This window comes from Mastigoproctus giganteus, chromosome 10 (assembly GCF_048544385.1).
Source record: "Mastigoproctus giganteus isolate SK-2022 chromosome 10, ASM4854438v1, whole genome shotgun sequence".
Lineage (NCBI taxonomy): Eukaryota > Metazoa > Arthropoda > Arachnida > Uropygi > Thelyphonidae > Mastigoproctus > Mastigoproctus giganteus.
This window is the reverse complement of record NC_143584.1, coordinates 112,675,736-112,695,954: the sequence shown is the minus strand read 5'-3', so window position 1 is coordinate 112,695,954 and position 20,219 is coordinate 112,675,736. Positions and strand designations below refer to the sequence as shown.

Genomic DNA, 20,219 nt, shown 5'->3' with positions numbered 1-20,219 from the left:
CTCCACTAATCACTTGGAGCTCTTTGACTTCCTCTCTTTTCAACTTGACTTTCTCTAGTCCAACTTTCCTAACAGTGAGGTAATTTTACTTTGTGATTTTAATGTTCACAACTCTGGCTGGCTTCTATTTTCTAGTCACACCGACCCAGCAGATCGAGATGCTGAGGCTTTTGCAATTACTAATTACCTAGCACAGATTGTTCATTTACCTAAAAGAATACCAGGCAATCCTAATCATACAGCCAATACACTTGATCTTTTTCTCACAAACAACCCTTCTAAGTACACGGTCGAACTGAGCGGTCCTTTAGGCACTTCAGATCACAACTTTGGTGATTGTCTCTTCTCCCATGGAACCTTTATCTCATGGCTATTCCCAACCTCGAGTTGTTTGGCATTACAAGAATGCAAAATGGGATGACCTGCGAGACTTCTTTTCTTCTTTTCCTTGGTCGGATTATTGTTTCAAAACTTCTGATGTCAACGTTTGCTCAGATCGTGTCAGTGAAATTATTCTTGCAGGAATGGAATCCTTTATCCCACACTCAACTTTAAAATCTCGTCCTTTATCTAAACCGTGGGTTTTCCAATAAATGTGCTAAGGCTGTTCAAAAGAAGAATGTTGCATATCGTAATTGGCTTGTTTCTAATTCTTCAGTTTCATTTTCTGCCTACACCAAAGCTCTCAACAATTGTAAAGCAGTTATTAATCAGTCCAAACTAGAGTTTGAACAGGCTAAGAGTAGAAAACTTGCTTCTCTGATTGCTCACTGAGGTTGATGGTAGATGGCTCTCTGTCTTCTAATTTCTCCATTAATGCTCTTGCCAAAGCTATTGGCTGCAACTTTTACACATCTCTGCTCCCACCTCTGTCCAAACCAGATGGTTCTGTTGTCACTTCAGCCAAGGATAAAGCTGACCTGCTAGCATCCCATTTTTCTTCCAGCTCATGTATTAATGATCTTGGTAAAACACCTCCCACCATTCCCAACACGCTCCATTCATTGCCTCCTGTGGTCTTCCGTCAAAAGGATATCAGAAGGATTTTGATGAATCTTGATACTAAGAAAGCTCCAGGTCCTGATGGTATTTCTCCACTTGTTCTCAAAACCTGTGTTCCTGAACTTACTCCTATTCTTCTCCGCCTTTTTTCACTTTCTTATTCCAAAGGTGTTTTTCCTTCTTCTTGGAAATTTGCTCATATTCCGCCAGTTCCTAAAATGGGTGACAAATCCCTCCCATCCAATTAAACATCCCATTGCAATTACTTCTACTCTTTCTAAAGTAATGGAGAAATCAATTAACCGCCAACTCTTAAACTACCTAGAAACCTTTTATCTGATCAACGATCGCACCAGTATGGATTCCGTCAGTGTCGATCCACTGGTGATATTCTGCCTTGTGTTACCCATTTATGGACTAATTCAATGGAAAGGTTCGGTGAAACATAAGTAGTTGCTCTTGACATCTCAAAGGCTTTTGATCGTGTTTAGCATAAAGGTCTTCTAAACAAGCTTCCATCTTATGGTTTGCCAACTGTTTTTAGTAATTGGTTATCCAGTTTTCTCTCTGATCACTCACTGAGAGTGATGGTAGATGGCTCTCTTTTACAATACATAACAAATATTGCTTCCTCTGCATCTAAAAAACTTGGTTTTCTCTTTCACTCTCGGCGTTACTTTTCTTCCAAACAACTGCTCACCCTGTATAAATCGCAAATCCGCCCTGCCATGGAATATTGTTCTCACAACTGGGGTGGTGCCCCCAAAACCTCTCTCAGGCTTCTTGATTCCATTCAGAAGAGAGCAGTTAGGTTAATTAATGATTCATCTCTAACAGAGTCTCTCCACTCGCTTTCTCATAAATGTACTGTTTCTGCTGCATGCCTCTTCTACAGATACTTCCATGGGCACTGTTCTTCTGAATTGGCTTCTATAATTCCCGCTCTCTCTTTCAAAACAGTCCGAACACGTGCCGCCACCAGCCAACATCCATTTACTGTCCAACTTCAAATCCACAGAAGCAACTTTTCATCTTCCTCATTTATTCATTCAACTGCCGTTTTCTGGAACAACCTTCCTTCATACGTATTTCCTGAAAATTACAATCTACAGAAGTTCAAGTCCAATGTCAACAAATATCTTCTTTCGTCTTCTCAACCTCCAACCCAAGCATGGTACTAAATACTATAGGTTCTAATACCTCTCGTGTTTGGGGTTCACATAAAAAAAAAAAAAAAAAATTAGATCACCTTGCAGGTGCAGTTTCCAGATGCTGCAATTTGCAGAACTTAAGCCTTTCTTCATAAGAGCACCCCTTTGTTCCCCTCACCTGTCTTGTTGCCCTTCTTTGTACACATTTTAGCAACTCTACATCCTTCCTAAAATGAGGCTTCCAGACCTGTACACAGTACTCATGGTGTGGCCTGACCATTGCCTGCTATTCGCTAGCAGGGATCAGGAGGTGATTATCCCCTTATACAAGGGGATAATCACCTCCTTATCCCTGCTAGCAAAATTCCTGTATGTCATTGACAAGACCCCAAGACTTGCACTGGTCAGAAAACTTCATATCAGACTGCACAACTACAGGTCTCTTTCATTCTCCACTTTCCTAAGTGTAACACCACACTGTTTGTAAATTTCTTTGTAGTTAGTGCTACCCATATGCAGTACTTTGCATTTGTCAATGTTAAACTTCAGTTGCCACTTCTCAGCCCATTTGCCCAAATTTTCTGGATCCTCTTGCAATAGCTTACTGTCTTACTTACTTACTGATATACCTTCATCAATGTTATTGATAAATATACAAAACAACAATAGGCCCAAAACCGAATCCTGGGGGACATCACTAACAACATTAGTCCACAAAGAGCAGTGTCTGTTGATTATCACTGTCTTCTCCCATTCAACCATCCTTTTATCCATTGTAGCAACTTGCCCTTAATGCCATACTGCTCCAATTTGTACAGTAGTCTTCCATGTGCAACAGTATCAAAAGGAAAATCTTTCCTAAAATCCAAGTATATAATATCAAAATTATTTTTTGAATCCAGCTCATTTGTGACCACATCATAGTATGAAATTTGTCAGGCTAGACTTCCCCTTAACAAACCCATGCTGTGTCTGAACCATAACTGCAGTCTTGTCTAGATGATCCTGCAGTGCTTCTTTAACCAGTGACTCCTGGTCACTTCTTTAACCAGCGACTTACTAACAAGTCTGTAATTACTCGTATCATCCTTCAATCCCCTTTGTGAATTGGGGACACATTTGAACATCTCCAGTCCAGGGAACCTCCCCTGAGTCCAAGGAAGCTTTCATAATTACGGCTAAGGGTTTGCTTACTTCCTTTGATGCCTCCTTTAATATAACTGGATAGATCCCATTCACCCAAGGTGCCTTTCTTATGTTCAATTTCAACAATTTCTCCTCCACTTTGTTCTCAGTTATTACAAAATACTTAGCTCCCTCCTAGAGTTTGATAAGCTTCTAGCCTCCACTTCCTTACAGACATTCTTCATGTGTGAATGTAGATGCAAAATACTCATTCAGTTTGTCAGCTATCTCAGCAAGTTAATCAGCAATTGAACCATCAATATCAAGTGGACCAATCTGATTCATCCCCTTCCTTCCAGAGTTTACCTAAGTAAAGAAGTCTGCTCTTTTTCTTTGCATCCTATAACACACTCCTACTTTCAATTTTGCTTTCCCAGTGCTTATGTCACACCAAACTGACTCAATATTGCACTGTTCACCCATGTCAGCTGGTTACCCTTCCTTAGATTTTGTGTTTCTTAACTAACAGCATAACCTCTCCTCCCTTCCTATCCAGTCTATCCTTTTTGTACACATAGTGCTCTCCAAATTCCAATTCTGCATTTCTTGTTTCTGTGTGACACCATGTCTCTGATATCCCAACGATATCTGCCTTTGATATCATGACTAGCACTTCAAATTCATCAACTTGTACCTGTTTATTACAGGTCAACTTATACCTGTTGTAGGCTTCAGTACTTTTTATTACTTTGTAACTGTCCCATGCTATATTTTTCTGCTCTATTTGACCAGGTAGTTCTGCTGTCATCCATTTTGGCATCCTGCTCCTGCAATATTTTCTTAAAGGTATGTATTTGTTCATAGATTCTGTGATTTTTGCTTTAAAGGTATTCCATAATTCAAATGTATTTGCCATCCCTCAGCAATCTGCCTAGTTCACAGATGCCGTATAGTGCCTTAAACTGTCAAAGCCCCCTCTTTTGAAGTTAAAACCCATGCCTGTACCTTTAACTAGTGCAACTTCTTTCTTCATCTTCTAAATGACAATTGAACGATCACTTCCTGATAATGGTTCTTGTACTTTAAGCCCTGTGAAGTCATCTGATTTGTTAGTAATGATGAGGTCAAGAATATTCTCACTCCTACTACTTTCTCTAACGTGATGGTACAAATAATAATCTAGTTTATTTGAAAAAGTTTTCCCCATGATGAGTTTCCCTCCGACTTATTCCAGTCAGTCTGGGCCAGATTAAAGTCACCCATGGTTATGGATGACTTTATGAGCAGGGGCTCACATCTGGTGAGTATGGGCTTGGCACACCCAGGGTCCTGCTGGATATCATCATTCTTCTCTTTCTTTCTTGGTGATTCCTTTCTACTTCTCTCTCTCTCCGTTAGGGTAACTCAATTTTTTTTTTGCCAGTGCAGCATAAGCCTCAGACTTCCTTGCACCATATGACTAATAATAATAATAATAACAAGAAGAAGAACAAGATATTCTCACTTGCTTGCCCATTCCATTTGCATGTAAAGACTCATCATATTCTTTACAATCTTCTCCTCACAGGAAAGGAACTGATTAGAATGCATTTCTATTGCCAAAAAACTGCGTTTAAAATTATTTTGAGTCATCAATAAATATATGGAATTCATTAGGATTATGTTCAACTCCCATTTTCTTCAGAAGACTACTTTACAGAAACATACTATCTTACATAATGAACTATTTTGAAAACGCTTTGTGAATTCTGCTTGCTCTTTAGATAACACTGAACAACAAATTTTGGGTCATATTTTGTTATGGGCATGAAAGTAAGTTACTTCATAGATTTTGGGGTTTTTAACATGGAAATAGTGCTTATTGCTTAAGATGGCAGATTGGCTCTTGTTTTTGAAAAAAGTAGTGTTTTTTATTTATACAAGGTATTTTTTATTTATATGGCAGTAAGATGTAGCTACGAACATACCTGTATCAAATACAGGACCTTTTCACTTTTCACTTGTATTCAGCTCTTCGGGAGCAAGGTGCCTCCGTAACCAGGTGGGAAGGAGCAGCAGTGCGTAGCATACGCTTCTTGATTGGACCGGGATTCGAGCCCGTCACCACCGAATACGGAGGATGCGGAAAGGTCATTCAGGGAATGACCACCGCATATCCCGGAGCAATATGGCCTTGGTTGCTAATGTTCCTAAAAACCAAAATAACAAACAACAAACTTCGGGAGCATCCCTTTTCACCATCCAACAATAATCAACTAATGTTGTGGCACTCCATTTCCTTTTTTATCTTTGTTCCATCGCTGTGATGTCTTGATGGAAGCACTCACCATGTTTGTCACTGGCACCACAGTTCGGTGGGAAGAAATGGGTATATTCTTACCATGTGTATGCCATGTCCAAAAATTTCAATACTTCACACATCATGTCCCTCCCCCACATTTTCTTACTATTGAATACACCATGAATTGTCAAACTCATAGAGTAAGCTTATCTGCGAAAAGATCTAAACCTCCCAAACACTTCCTAGTTCATTTCACAAATATATGTGCTCTCAGTTCTAATCTCAACGATGTCCATTTCCACTTGCAATTTGCCAAACCCGGTGTACTTTTTCTGACAGAATCTCAGTTATCGGTTGATTCAACTAATGCTCATCTCAATTGCCCAAATTATTTGCTGTATGATTCCTTTCATCTCAAAGGTGCTACTTGTGCATATGTCCATTCTGATATTCCCTGTCAGTGACTTTGTAATTTGAAATCTCCTTTTTTCAATCTTCTCTGGCTAAAAATCTCTCTACCTCATTGTGTCAGATTCATCTGTTGTCTCTACCGTTCTCCCAACTCCACTAATCACTTGGAGCTCTTTGACTTTCTCACTTTGCAACTTGACTTTCTCCAGTCCAACTTTCCTAACAGTGAGGTAATTTTCCTTGGTGATTTTAAGGTTCACAACTCCAGCTGGCTTCCATTTTCTAGCCGTACCGACCCAGCTCGTCGAGATGCTGAGGCTTTTGCAATTACTAATGACCTTGCACAGATTGTTCATTTACCTACAAGAATACCGGACAATCCTAACCATGCAGGCAACATGCTTGATCTTTTTCTCACATACATCCCTTCTAAGTACACTGTCAAAGTGAGTGGTCCTTTAGGCACCTCAGATCACAACTTGATGATTGTCTCTTCTCCAATGGAGCCTTTATCTCATGACTATTCCCAACCTCGTATTGTTTGGCATTACAAGCAGTAGCGGATTAAGGTCGGTTGAGGCCCCAGGCGCAGAAGAAAATATTGGGCCCCTTAAAAAAAAGAGAGAGACAGGGAAAATAAAAATACGTGTTAACCATTTTTTTAAATAAATAAAAAATATTATGTACTATTAATGTTTTATTTCCAATAAAATTTGAATATAATATTATGTATAGTATAATTAATAATAGCATAATAATAATCACAAAGTTTTGAACTAATAGTTGAACATATTAGTTCAACTAATTTTTTGGTGTTTTTTGTATAAAGTTGGGGTTTTGTGTGGGCCCTTCAGAAGTCGGGGTCCAGGGCGAAATCCGCCTCTGATTACAAGAGTGCAAAATGGGATGAAGTGCAAGATTTATTTCCTTCTTTTCCTTGGTCGGATTACTGTTTCAAAACTTCTGATGTCAACGTTTGCTCAAATCGTGTCAGTGAAATTAATCTTGTAGGAATGTAATCCTATATTCCACACTCCACTTCAAAATCTCATCCTTTATCTAAACCTTGGTTTTCCAATAAATGTGCTAAGGCTGTTCAAGAGAAAAATGTTATGTATCCTAATTGGCTTGTTTCCAAATCTCCAGTTTCATATTCTGCCTACACCAAAGCTCACAACAATTGTTAAGCAGTTATTAATCAGTCCAAACTTGATTTTAAACAGGCTAAGAGTAGAAAACTTGCTTCTTGCCCTAATGTAGCCGAGCATTCTGTTCTCTTGCCAAAGCTTATTGGCCCCAACTTTTGTCCATCTCTGCTCCCTCCTCTGTCAAAACCAGTTGATTCTGTTGTCACTTCAGCCAAGGATAAAGCTGAGCTGCTAGCATCCCATTTTTCTTCGAACTCATGTATTAATGATCTTGGTAAAACACCTCCCACCATTCCCAACACGCTCCATTCAGTGCCTCCTGTGGTCTTTCGTCAAAAGCATGTCAGAAGGATTTTCATGAATCTTGATTCTAAGAAAGATCCAGGTCCTGATGATAGTAGTGGCATATGATGCAAGAAAGCAAGTGTTATGAGCTTATGCAGCATCAGCCAAAAAAAAAAAAAAAAAATCACACCATTCCCTCCAAATGCCTGTCCAGTTCCTCCTTAAATTTATTCAAACTATCAACTTCCACAACGACAGATGAAAGTTTGTTCCAGCAATTAACCACCCGCTGGCTAAAGGCAAATTTCCGCACATCTATTCTACATCTGTCTTTTCTTAATTTGAATTTATGCTCCCTTAGGTTCGTAATCTGAACAAGTGGAAGGATCCTATCAGAATTCAGCGTGCTCAACCCATTCAAGGCCTTATACACCTCAATCAGATCACCGCGCAGGTGCCTAGTCTCTAGCCACTGCAATTTGCAGAACTTAAGCCTCTCTTGGTAAGAGGATCTCTTCATTCCCCTCACCAATCTTTGTTGCCCTTCTCTGTACACGCTCAAGTAAATCTACATCCTTCCTAAAATGAGGCCTCCAGACCTGTACGCAGTACTCAAGGCGTGGCCTGACCATTGCCTTATACAGAGGGATAATCACCTCCTTTTCCCTGCTAGCAAAATTCCTATATATCATTGACAAAACCCCATGACCTGCCCTGGCAGCCTGGCTGCATTGCTCAGAAAACTTCATATCTGAGTGCACAATTACTCCCAGGTCTTTTTCATTTTCCACTACCTTAAGTGTAGTACCACACAGTTGGTACGTTTCTCTGGGGTTACTTCTACCCATATGCAGTACTTTGCATTTGTCAAGGTTAAACTTCAGTTGCCACTGCTTAGCCCATCGGCCCAAATTATCGAGATCCTGTTGCAGTAGCACACTGCCATTACTGTCATTAACAACCCTGCCAACCTTTGTATCATCTGCAAACTTCGACATTAAGCCTGATATACCTTATATCAATATCATTGATAAATATACAAAACAACAGTGGACCTAACACCGAACCCTGTGGGACCCCACTAATAACATTAGTCCAAGAAGAGCAGCACCCATTGATTACCACCCTCTGTCTTCTCCCACTTAACCATCCTTTTAGCCGACCGGGCTAGCCGAGTGGGTAAAGTACCTGCCCGGCAACCCAAAGGTCGCGGGTTCGATTCCCGCCTCGGGCTTGGATCAAAGTACTGCAAAAACCTTGGGAGGTGCAATATGGCCACAGAAGCCGATGCGCCAACAACTACCAAATCAAAATCAAACCATCCTTTTATCCATTGTAGCAACTTACCCTTAATACCATTCTTCTCCAATTTGTACAATAGTCTTCCATGCGCAACAGTGTCAAAAGCTTTCCTGAAATCCAAATATATGATATCAAAATTATTTTTTGCATACAGTTTCTTTGTAACCACATCATAATATCCTATCATATTTGTCAGACAAGACTTTCCCTTAACAAACCCATGCTGTGTCTGAATTATTGCTGCAGTCTTGTCTAGATGATCCTGCAATGCATCTTTAACCAGTGACTCCATTATTTTACCCGGAACAGAAGTTAAACTAACTGGTCTGTAATTACTCGTGTCACCCTTCGATCCCCCTTTGTGAATTGGGAATACATTTGCACATCTCCAGTCCGTGGGAACCTCCCCTGAGTCCAAGGACGCTCTCATAATTATGGCTAAGGGTTTGCTTAGTTGCTTTGCCGCCTCCTTTAATATAAGTGGATAGATCCCATCCATCCCAGGTGCTTTTCTTATGTTTCACTTCAACAATATTTCTCCACTTGGACTCAAAACCTGTGCTCCTGAACTTACTCCTGTTCTTTGCCACCTTTTTTCAATTTCTTATTCCAAAGGCGTTTTTCCTTCTGCTTGGAAATTTGCTCATACTCACCCAGTTCCTAAAAAGGTTTACAAATCCCTCCCATCCAATTATCGTCCCATTGCAATTACTTCTACTCTTTCTACAGTAATGAAGAAATCAATTAACCACCAAATCTTAAACCACCTAGAAATCTTCCGTCTGATCAATGATCGCCAGTATGGATTCCGTCAGTGTCGATCCACTGGTGATATTCTGGCTTATGTTACCCATTTATGGACAAATTCAATGGAAAAGTTCGGGGAAGCACAAGCAGTTGCTCTTGACATCTCAAAGGCTTTCGATCGTGTTTGGCATAAAGGTCTCCTAAACAAGCTTCCATCTTATGGTTTGCCAACTGTTTTTTGTAATTGGTTATATAGTTTTTTCTCTGATAGCTCACTGAGAGTGATGGTAGATGGCTCTCTGTCTTCTAACTTTTCCACTAATGCTGGTGTCTCCCAGGGTTCATTTCTTTCCCCCACTCTTTTCCTCTTGTATATTAATGACCTTCTTCCATTGACTGGAAATCCTCTCCATAATTTTGCCGATGATAGCACATTGCATTCCACTTTCCATTTTGAGAAACCTTGCCCTGCTGAATCAGCTTCAACTTCTCGAATATCCGCTACCAATTCCTTAAATGCCGATCTTGGGGTAATTCTCCAGTGGTGCAAAGACAACTTGGTTGAATTCAATCCTTCTAAAACTGTCTTGTCTTATATCTCGCAAAAAGGATTCTTCTGCTCTTTTGCTTATCTTTGGTGACACTCCAATTTCTAAGCAAAATGATATATCTCTTTTAGGGATTATCCTGACTTCTAATCTCTCTTAGCATAAGCACATTACAAATATTGCTTCCTTTGCATCTAAAAAACTTGGTTTTCTCTTTCGCTCTCAGTGTTACTTTTCTTCCAAACAGCTGTTCACTCTGTATAAATCGCAAATCCGCCCTGCAATGAAATATTGTTCCCACATCTGGGGTGGTGCCCCCAAAACCTCTCTCAGGCTTCTAGATTCCATTCAGAAGAGGGCAGTTAGGTTAATTTATGACTCCTCTCTAACAGAGTCTCTCCACTCGCTGTCTCATAGACATACTGTTTCTGCTGCAAGTCTTTTCTACAGATACTTCCCTAGGCATTGTTCTTCTGAATTGGCTTCTATAATTCGAACTCTCTCTTTCAAAATAGTCCAAACACGTGCCACCAGCAGCCAACATCTGTTTACTGTCCAACTTCAAACTCACAGAACCAACTTTTCATCTTCCTTGTTTATTCGTTCAACTGCCGTTATTTTGGAACAACCTTCCTTCGTACATATTTCCTGAAAATTACAGTCTACAGAAGTTCAAGTCTAATGTCAACAAATAACTTCTTTCGTCTTCTCAACCTCCAACCCAAGCACGGTACTAAATACTATAGGTTTTAATACCTCTCGTGTTTGGGATTTTCATTAAAAAAAAAAATAATAATAATAATAATAATAAAAAAAAAAAAAAACTTCTGATGTTTATTGTAATGTGGCAAATTGAGTGAAGGCTGTTGCTGCTTTCCACAATGTTAAAATTAAAAGTCTTTGGTACCATTAGTGAATATGCCAAATTTCTGTCAAGTTTCCTTCTTGTTATTTAGTTTGCTCAAAATTCATAGATCTTTTTGACTTCTTGCCAATTTTATTTTTGGCTGGCGCTACAAAGTCTGTGGCTTGCTTGCTTGCACTATAAGGCTAATGCTAAATCATGTTTGTGCCTGGTTCAATTACATATTTTAATTTTGTGAAAAGTAAAACGGTTTCTACTGATAGATAAGCAGTCTGCCTATTGGCGCTTCCTTCTTATGATGTGTCTTGGAGATGCAGTTATATTCTCTGTAGCCAGTTAGGCAGGAGCGGCAGTGCATAGCACACACTTCTTGATTAGACCAGGGTTAGAGCCCGTGACAACCAAATACGGAGGATGTGGAAAGGTCAGGGAATGACCACCCCATGTCCCCAAAGCAATTTGGCCTTAGTTGCTAATGCTCCTAAAAAAACCAAATATCAATCAATTATCCAATTATATTACTAAGTGTGACTTCCTTAAGGAAGTCACATTCAGTAATATGATTGGATTTTCAAGACAAATCACGAGAAGATTGCATCTTCAATATTATTCCAGTTGAAGATTTAAATATCACTCATATGTTATAAAGACTTCTCCAATATTGAAGATCCAATATATTCTTCAATATTATAATATTGAACACGTGTCAAGAATGTTAATCATACCATGTTAAAGGGAACAGGGGCTTTACAATCTTTAAGGATCTGTGGCATCATTTTCATGTACCAGCTCGTGGGTATGCCTAAACTTCAAGTCACCAAAGTGCAAAAATGTTATGGTAGTACTTAACACTTCCACACAGTGAAACTGTGAATGCATTAGTGATACCTAAAACTTTGATTAGATATACAAGTGTGACTTCTTTTATTAAATATGTCAAGTTGTAATCTGATGGCACCAGGACTGGAGAATATTGTGGATATTCAATGCACGACTCTCCATTTTCCATTAAAATATAAAATAATATATAACTTTAATTATACACTATTTTGGAAATAGTGTTCATTAAATTTGCTAAACATACAGGAAATTCAAACATTTTGTGTTTATGCGATCTCAGATGTCTTCAGTGTGATAATGGATTAAAAGTGAACAAAAACCATTTTTAGTTGGCAGTGCACAGTTGTGGATACTTGGTAGAAAATCATCACATGCCTTTAGTGCAGGTATGTTTAGTTTCTTTGGGCTATTTTAGTTGATCCCCTTAACAGTTTAGTTGCCTGTGGCTGTATGTTGTCACTTCCTCTAGATGATTGTTCAGCTCAGTTGACTGAGTGGGATTTGAGCATCAGGTATTGGCTGCTGGAAGGCTGCATTACTTCGTAAAGAATTCTTTTTTTTTTAAATCTAGAGTTTCAGTTTTGTTTTATTTTAGCTTTGACAGTATTTTGTTAATTATTTTAGAAAAATTTGAACGACTTCATATATAATAAGCTTCCTTGTATTTTCTTCTTGTGAACTGAACTTACTGCATGAATTTCAGTGGTCTTATAATCAGAGTCTGTGATTATTGGCTACTAAATGCTTTGCTGTCTCATTTTCTTTCATGTGTTCAAGGCAAGGTATTTGGACCCTTTTGATATGATTGGCTCATCTGAAAAGCACTTTATTTTGTATATTATTCGTATTTTCATAGGGTTGTAAAGGAGATCTGGACTAGTTGTTTTAACCTCTTGGATCTGTAGACATTTTTATTCCCTCCTTAGCTAATCTGGAGGTATGGTTGATTATGTTGATCACATAATGTATACAAATGTGTTCTGAGCTTGGGCTTTTTTTTTTTTTTTTTTTTTGAGAAAGAGAGAGACAGCAAGTCTCTCTCTTTCTCAAAAAAAGTGGCTATAACAGCATTCAAGACAAGCATAGTATTCCATATTTCTTATTTACTTATTTTTAGGATGATAGAAATTACCAAGTCACTGCATTTATCTAGTGTGACACAATTATTGCCACTTTGTTACATTCTTGAATATAATGCTTATGGTTATGCATATAATTGATTATAAGCATAACCATGAGAGATCCCTATAAATTTTAGCATTGAAAATATGAAAAATATCATTTCTAATGTGAATAGAAATATTTTTTCAAGTAATTAATATTTATTGAAATTTCTTTTTAAATCCTTTATTCAGAATCTGCAAGGTTTGTTAGAACAGATGATGAAAGACAGTTCAGCAGAAACTCATCGTCAGCTGGAGTGTGTGTTAAAAAAACTTTCTGCAGGTACCATTGCATATAGTTTTGGTTTTTTTATGTTTATTGTCAGTGTTTTTTAACCTTAACAGTTTTCCAATGGAACAAAATAATATTAACCTTTGTACACAGATAGAACTGTCTTGTCATTTTTATTTTATTTTATTGTACCATAAAAGAGTTAGCAAAAGTTTAAGATGCCGAAGTTCATGACAAAAAATATGCATTTAGTCAAAGCTTAATAAAGAGACAGCACTCACCTCAATAATCTGTTGCGGTTATATGAATCAAAAAACAGTAATGTGAGAAATCATTGATTAAACTAAAAACGGTGTTTAAAAATCTTGATAAGGAAGCATGGTTTAAAAAGAATAATCGAAAAACTTATCCTAGAGGAGGAGAGATGCACCATATTTTCCTCTAGTTGTCTGAAATTAAAATTAAAAAAGGATTAAGGCCAATAGTCGAGAACGACGGACTTTCGATGGTTCATCTTCAGTTGCCGATAAAAAGAAGAGTGAAAGGGTTGCTGTAGATCTTAAGTACCAGAAATGTTGTGCTGGACACGTGGTAATTTAATTTGCATGAAATTCCAAATGGTAGACAAAGTAACTGGAAGTTTTCTGTTTAAGACGTTAAAATCTGTGTTGAGACGATACCATTCTATTACGAAGGTTTCATATAGAAGGAGTTTGTAACTTGAATTTAATTTGACGATGGTTGTTGCGATATCAACTGAGGAGTTGTGGTTATGAGTGAGTACATGTTGAGACAGTTCGGTATTTCCTTGCTGTGTCCAAGAACTATGGACGTGGTAGTAAGCGCGAGTGTTTGTGATGGTTGATGATCCAAATTTATTAGTAGTGCTCCCGACGTAGCATGCGTTACAGTCGGGTTGACATTTGATTAAATAAACTATGTTGTTGGTGTCTTTAGTACCGTATATGCGGGTGTCTTTAGTGTCGTAAATGTCGAAAAAATTATAGAGATATCAGTGTTAGTGAAGATAAGACGTAATCATCTTATGATTTGGCAGTGATAAGGGAGAACAACGCGAATGTTGGACGGGTTGGATTTTTTATAACTGGGTTTAGAAACACTTAAACTACTAATCTTACTTTTAACAGTTGAAATAATTTGTCAGATTAGTTTGATGGGATATTTTCTGGCTGTAAATTTTTCAGTGAGATATTTTAGCTCGAAAGATAGATCATCCTGTGATTGGCATTACTTGAAGGCATTAAAAACTTGGTTGTAAAGAACTGATTTCTTTACACTAAGGGGGTGATGTGAGAGAAAATGTAGGTATTGGCCTGTGTTGGTTTTTTCCTGTAGATTTTTGTCTTAAGCCTGTTATTTTATTTATATATGGTTAAATTAAGAAAATTGATTGTGTTATTAATTTCTAGTTCTAAGATGTATCTTGGGTGTACTGAATAAATAAAACTTGTAAAAAGATCGTTGATGGTGTTTTGGTCTCCAATTATTGGAACGTCGTCTGCATACAAGATGTAAAGTTTAATGTTTGCCGGTTGTTATTTGGTTTTTAGGAGCATTAGCAACTAAGGCCATTAGCAACTAAGGAGCATTAGCAACTAAGGCCAACTAAGGCCACCGCATATCCTCCGAGGATATGCGGTGGTCATTCCCTGACCTTTCCGCATCCTCCGTATTTGGTGGTCACGGGCTCGAACCCCGGTCTAATCAAGAAGCATGTGCTACACACTGCCGCTCCTGCCCACCTGGCTATGGAGGCGCCAATGTTTGCCGGAAAAGGTTAAAGGGTCTGATGTTCAACCGTGGCAAGGTATATCTCAGATAATGGCACTGAGATACCTAGGCCCATAGGGAGTCCGAAAATCTGTTCATATACTTGGTCTTGAAAATAAAAGTGTCTAGCTTTAATTAGTACAGTAATGAGCTTCAGAATGCTGTCAATGTTGAAAGAAATCCGATTGACAAAGGTATTGTCCAAAGTTAAAAGGTTGTGTAGGGCCTGTAAAGTGAAATCGAGGTCTACATTAGTGTATAGGGACACTACATCAGAGGAAGCCAGTAAATTGCTCCAGGATAACGTGTTGTAGATCCTGAATTTAGAAAATTTCATGAGGGGAGAAATTATCTTGACCAGGGAGGAAGATAAATTTGTGAAGGTGGATTTGCTATAGGAAACAATCGGGTGTAAAGGGTGGTCTGGTTTATGGAGCTTAATAATGCCAAACATATGGGGTAAGATATTGTTACTGATACCTATTTGTTGTAAAGTGTGTAAGTTTATTTCATGATTTGCTCGTAGCCTTCTAAGCAAGATATCTGACTTGTTTTTCAGCTTTGAACTGGTGTAATTATTGTCAATTTTATAAGTTTGGGAGTCGGAAAGAACTTGTATTTATTAACGTAGTCCTGTTTATCCAGAATAACGATGGTGTTGCCTTTGTCGGCTTTTTTGGATAATAATATTGGGATTATTTCTTAACTTAACGTATATTAATTTATTGATGTTTAGACATATTAGACTGGGATGTAAAACGAGTGTTTATGACAGTGTTTGTTTCATAGCAAATGCGTTTTTACCTGGGTGATTCCCGAGTTTAGTTTGTAGTTCTATTATACAATTTTCTATAGGATAGTGCTTACTTTTTTCCATGAAACAAATGCTGTCATAAACACTCGTCTTACATCCCAGTCTAATATGTCTAAACAGCAACAAATTAATATACGTAAGTTAAGAAATAATCCCTCAAGAATAAATTGTTCTCATTATGCCCCTTAAAATCTAGCTGACACACACTGGTTCTAGTCCACCTGTCTATATTACAAAAAATGTTACATGTTTCCATAACAACAAAATCTTTTAACTTGAACCAGAGCAGAGTGCACTTAATTATTCTTTTGTGGGACCTGAATTGATGGAGAATCACTATAAGGTTACTAGAATATTGATTCCCTATTGAGTTCCCAGTTACTTTTGACTCTAGGGAAAGCACCCATTTCTTCAGTAACTGAAATTCTTCTAGCAAAGCACCAAGTTTTAGTTTGAGATTGGTAAACTGCTTGAATCAGGAACAAAGAAAAAAATTATCATTTGAACTGTGATTAGCAACTAGATTGACCTTTGAATACATGGCATAGGCTATGAAAGCCATGAGATCTTGATTCACACAGGAATTACCTATGGCTATTTCTGTCTAAGTCATGATATTCTTGAACAGTGTGTTCATTGTGGATCTTGTAACAACCACTGTTAAGTTTACAAAATATTATAGAAAATAAATAATGTTTATCAAAATTAAATTTAAAATATATTAGCATTAGCATTTGATGCAAGAAAGCAAGCTTATGCAGCATCAGCCAAAAAAAACCCTCCCATTTCATCCCTCCATTCGTTCCAAATGCCTGTCCAGTTCAGCCTTAAATTTATTTAGGCTATAAGCTTCCACAACAAAAGATGGAAGCCTGTTCTACCAATCAACTACCCGCTGGCTAAAAGCAAATTTCCGCACATCTATTCTACAACTATCTTTCCTCAATTTATAACTGTGTCCCCCTCAAGTTCTTAGTCTGAGCAAGATGAAGAATCCCATCAGCATTCAGCTTGCTCAACCCATTCAAGGCCTTATACACCTCAATCAGATAACCTCGCAGGTGCCTTCTTTCTAGGCACTGCAATTTGCAGGAATTAAGCCTTTCTTGGTAAGAGCACCCCTTTGTTCCCCCTCACCAGTCTTGTTGCCCTTCTTTGTACTCATCTAGCAACTCTACATCCTTCCTAAAATGAGACCTCCAGACCTGTACACAGTACTCTAGGTGTGGCCTGACCATTGCCTTGTATAACGGGATTATCACCTCCCTGTCCCTGCTAGAAATTCCTATGTATCATTGACAAGACTCCGTGACATGCCCTGGCAGCCTGTCTGCACTGCCCAGCGAACTTCATATTTGGCTGCACAATAACCCCCAAGTCTTTTTCACTTTCCACTTCCCTGAGTGTAGTACCACCCAGTTGGTATGTTTCTCTTCAGTTATTGCTACCCATATGCAGTACTTTGCATTTGTCAATGTTAAACTCCAGTTGCCACTTCTCAGCCCATTTTCCCAACTTATTAGATCCAGTTGGAGTAGCATACTGTCATTAACAATCCTGCCAACCTTTGTATCATCTTCAAACTTGGACATTAAACCTGATATACCTTCATCAATATCATTGATAAATATACAAAACAACAATGGGCCCAACAACGAACCCTAGAGAACTCCACTAATAACATTTGTTCACGAAGAGCTGTGTCCATTGATTACCACTCTCTGTTGTCTACCACTCAACCATCCCTTTATCCATTGTAGCAGCTTACCCTTGATGCCATACCTCTCTAATTTGTACAGCAGTCTTCCATGTACAACAGTATCAAAAGCTTTCCTGAAATCCAAGTATAGGATATCAAAATTATTTTTGGCATTCAGTTCCTTTGTGACCACATCATAGTATCCAATCAAATTGGTCAGACAAGACCTGCCTTTGACAATCCCAAGCTGTGTCTTAACTATTACTGCAGTCTTGTCTAGATGATCCTGCATTGCTTCTTTAACCAGTGATTCCATTATTTTCCCCAGAACACAAATTAAACTAACAGGTCTGTAGTTACTTGTGTCACCTTTTGAACCTTCTTTGTGAATTGGTCATACATTTGCACACCTCCAGTCCATGGAGACCTACCCCGATGGCAAGGAAGCTCTCATAATTATGGCTAAGGGGTTTGCTTACTTCCTTTGCTGCCTCCTTTAATATAACTGGATAGATCCCGTCCACCCCAGTGTCTTCCTTATGTTTAACTTCAACAATTTCTCCTCCACTTTGCTCTCAGTTAATACAAAATCACTTAACTCCCTATTAGCATTTGATAAACTTCTGGCACTCCCCTCATTGAATAACTCCTCATGTGTGAATGTAGATGCAAAATACTCATTCAGTTTATCAGCTACCTCAGCTATGATCATCAATAGTCAACCCATCTATGTTAAGTGGTCCAATCTGATTCATCCCTTTCCTTCTAGAGTTTACATAAGTAAAGAACTCCTTGCTGTTTTTCTTTGCATCCTTTGCCAATGATTTCTCATAATCTGCCTTCGCCTGCCTAACCTCCTTTGTGACTTGATTACAGACTAGTTTATATCTGCCATAGGCTTCTGTGTCACCTGATACTTTATATGCATCCCATACATTCTTCTTCTCTGCCACTAGCCTCATTAATTCATCTGACATCCATTTAGGCCTAAACCTTGAACAGTATTTCTTAGTTGAAATGAAAATTTATTATTAATAGCCATATGATGCAAGGAAGCCTGAGGCTTATGCTGCACCAGGAAAAAAAAAAGCTCCCAAGTTACCCTGAGAGAGAGAGAGAGAGAGAAGTAGAAGGGAATCACCAAGAAAGAGAAGAAGGATGATATCCAGCTCAGGACCCTGGGTGTGCCAAGCCCATACTCACCAGATGTGAGCCCCCGGGGTAAGCCTAGTAGCCTCCAAAATTAAGTCCCTGAAGGCTTCCCATTTAGAATTCACTGTTGGTAATATCATCAGTTGATCCCACTGTACAGAATTTAAAAACTGTCTAAGACCTCTGTAGTCACCTTTACAAAAGCAAAAGCCCTTCCCTTTAGCCTTGATGGTAGTTACATCTTTAAATAATTCCCACATCAATACATTGTGATCACTGTTGCCCAGTGGTTCCTTTATCTGCAGATTCTTAATTCATGAAGAGTATAACAAATAGAAAACAGTCATCCAATAAATCCACAAAAGTCTTGCTAGTGTGCAAGTGACCAATCCACAAGTTCCAGTCAATATCTGAAAGCCGACCGGACTAGCCGAGTGGGTAAAGTACCTGCCTGGCAACCCAAAGGTCGCGGGTTTGATTCCCGCCTCGGGCTTGGATCAAAGTACTGCAAAAAACCTTGGGAGGTGCAATATGGCCACAGAAGCCGATGCGCGAACAACTACCAAATCAAAAAAAAAAAAAAAAATCAAATATCTGAAAGTTAAAATCTCCCATTATAAGACATTCTGATTTACTGGCCCACTCTATTTCTCTGCACAATTGCTCATTATACTCATCATATTCATTAGCCCTGTAACATACACCTACTTCTCATTTTTCCTTTCCCAGTTCTTATGTCACACCAAACAGACTCAACATTGCATTGTCCACCAATATCAATTGGATGCATTTCCTTAGATTTTATGTGTTTCTTAACTAACAGCATAACCCCTCCTCCCTTCCTGTCCTCTCTATCCTTTCTGTACACATTGTACTCCCCAAATTCCTACTCTGCACTGTCTATATCTGTGTGACACCACGTCTCTGATATCTCAACAATATCTGCCTTGGATGTCTTCGCTAGCACTTCAATCTCATAAAATTTATTAACTATACTCCTAGCATTGTTGTTCATGCAAGTATATATGCACCTGTTCCTGCTTCTAGCCACCCTAACACAGCCTATATATTTACTTGTTCCACTATGACTCCCAGCAGTCCTTGCTTCCCAGTCTGCTGCCCATTCTAATAGAAGCAGTGCAAGAATCACTTTTGCCTCTGCCTGCGACCGCTGTTAACATTTTAGTCTGTGTATTCCCCCACACTAGCAGTTTTCCGACCCACCTAACACTGCCTCGATAGCATCAGCAAATATTCTTGCACCCTTTCTATTTAAGTGTATCCTATCCCTGTAGAAGCAGTCTCTCCTGTCAACAAGCACAGACCAGGCTAAAAAAAAATTCTACCCCTTGAGCCTTGCAAATCTCTCCAGGGCCAAATTAATTAACAAGGCTCTCATCATATACTCCCTCCTATCGTGTCTGGTCATAATTGCAGACACTTTCACATTCAACCCTAACTCGTGACTTTTTTTCAACATTGATCTGTACTTGTTGATTAAATCTGCAGATCTCTTACTCTTAATGTCATTAGTTCCAACATGTACAACAATATCACCTTTTGTCCCTGGCAGACATACCTTGGTCCTGTTCCACCTATCCTTCTTACAAAGTATATTTCCCGTCTCCCTGACAATAGTGTCACCAACAATACCTAGTTGCTT

At 38.7% G+C, this 20,219-nt stretch overlaps 1 protein-coding gene across 7 annotated transcripts in view; it reads left to right on the top strand.

Moving 5' to 3' along the window:
- LOC150079226 (lisH domain-containing protein ARMC9-like) overlaps positions 1-20,219 on the top strand; it is a 446,058-nt gene that overhangs the window by 313,033 nt on the left and 112,806 nt on the right. For all 7 annotated transcript variants that reach the window (XM_090383948.1, XM_090383946.1, XM_090383947.1 and 4 more), the window contains exon 18: positions 13,061-13,151. In XM_090383948.1, coding sequence (XP_090240074.1) covers positions 13,061-13,151 — 91 coding nt within the window. The remainder of the gene's footprint in view (positions 1-13,060; positions 13,152-20,219) is intronic.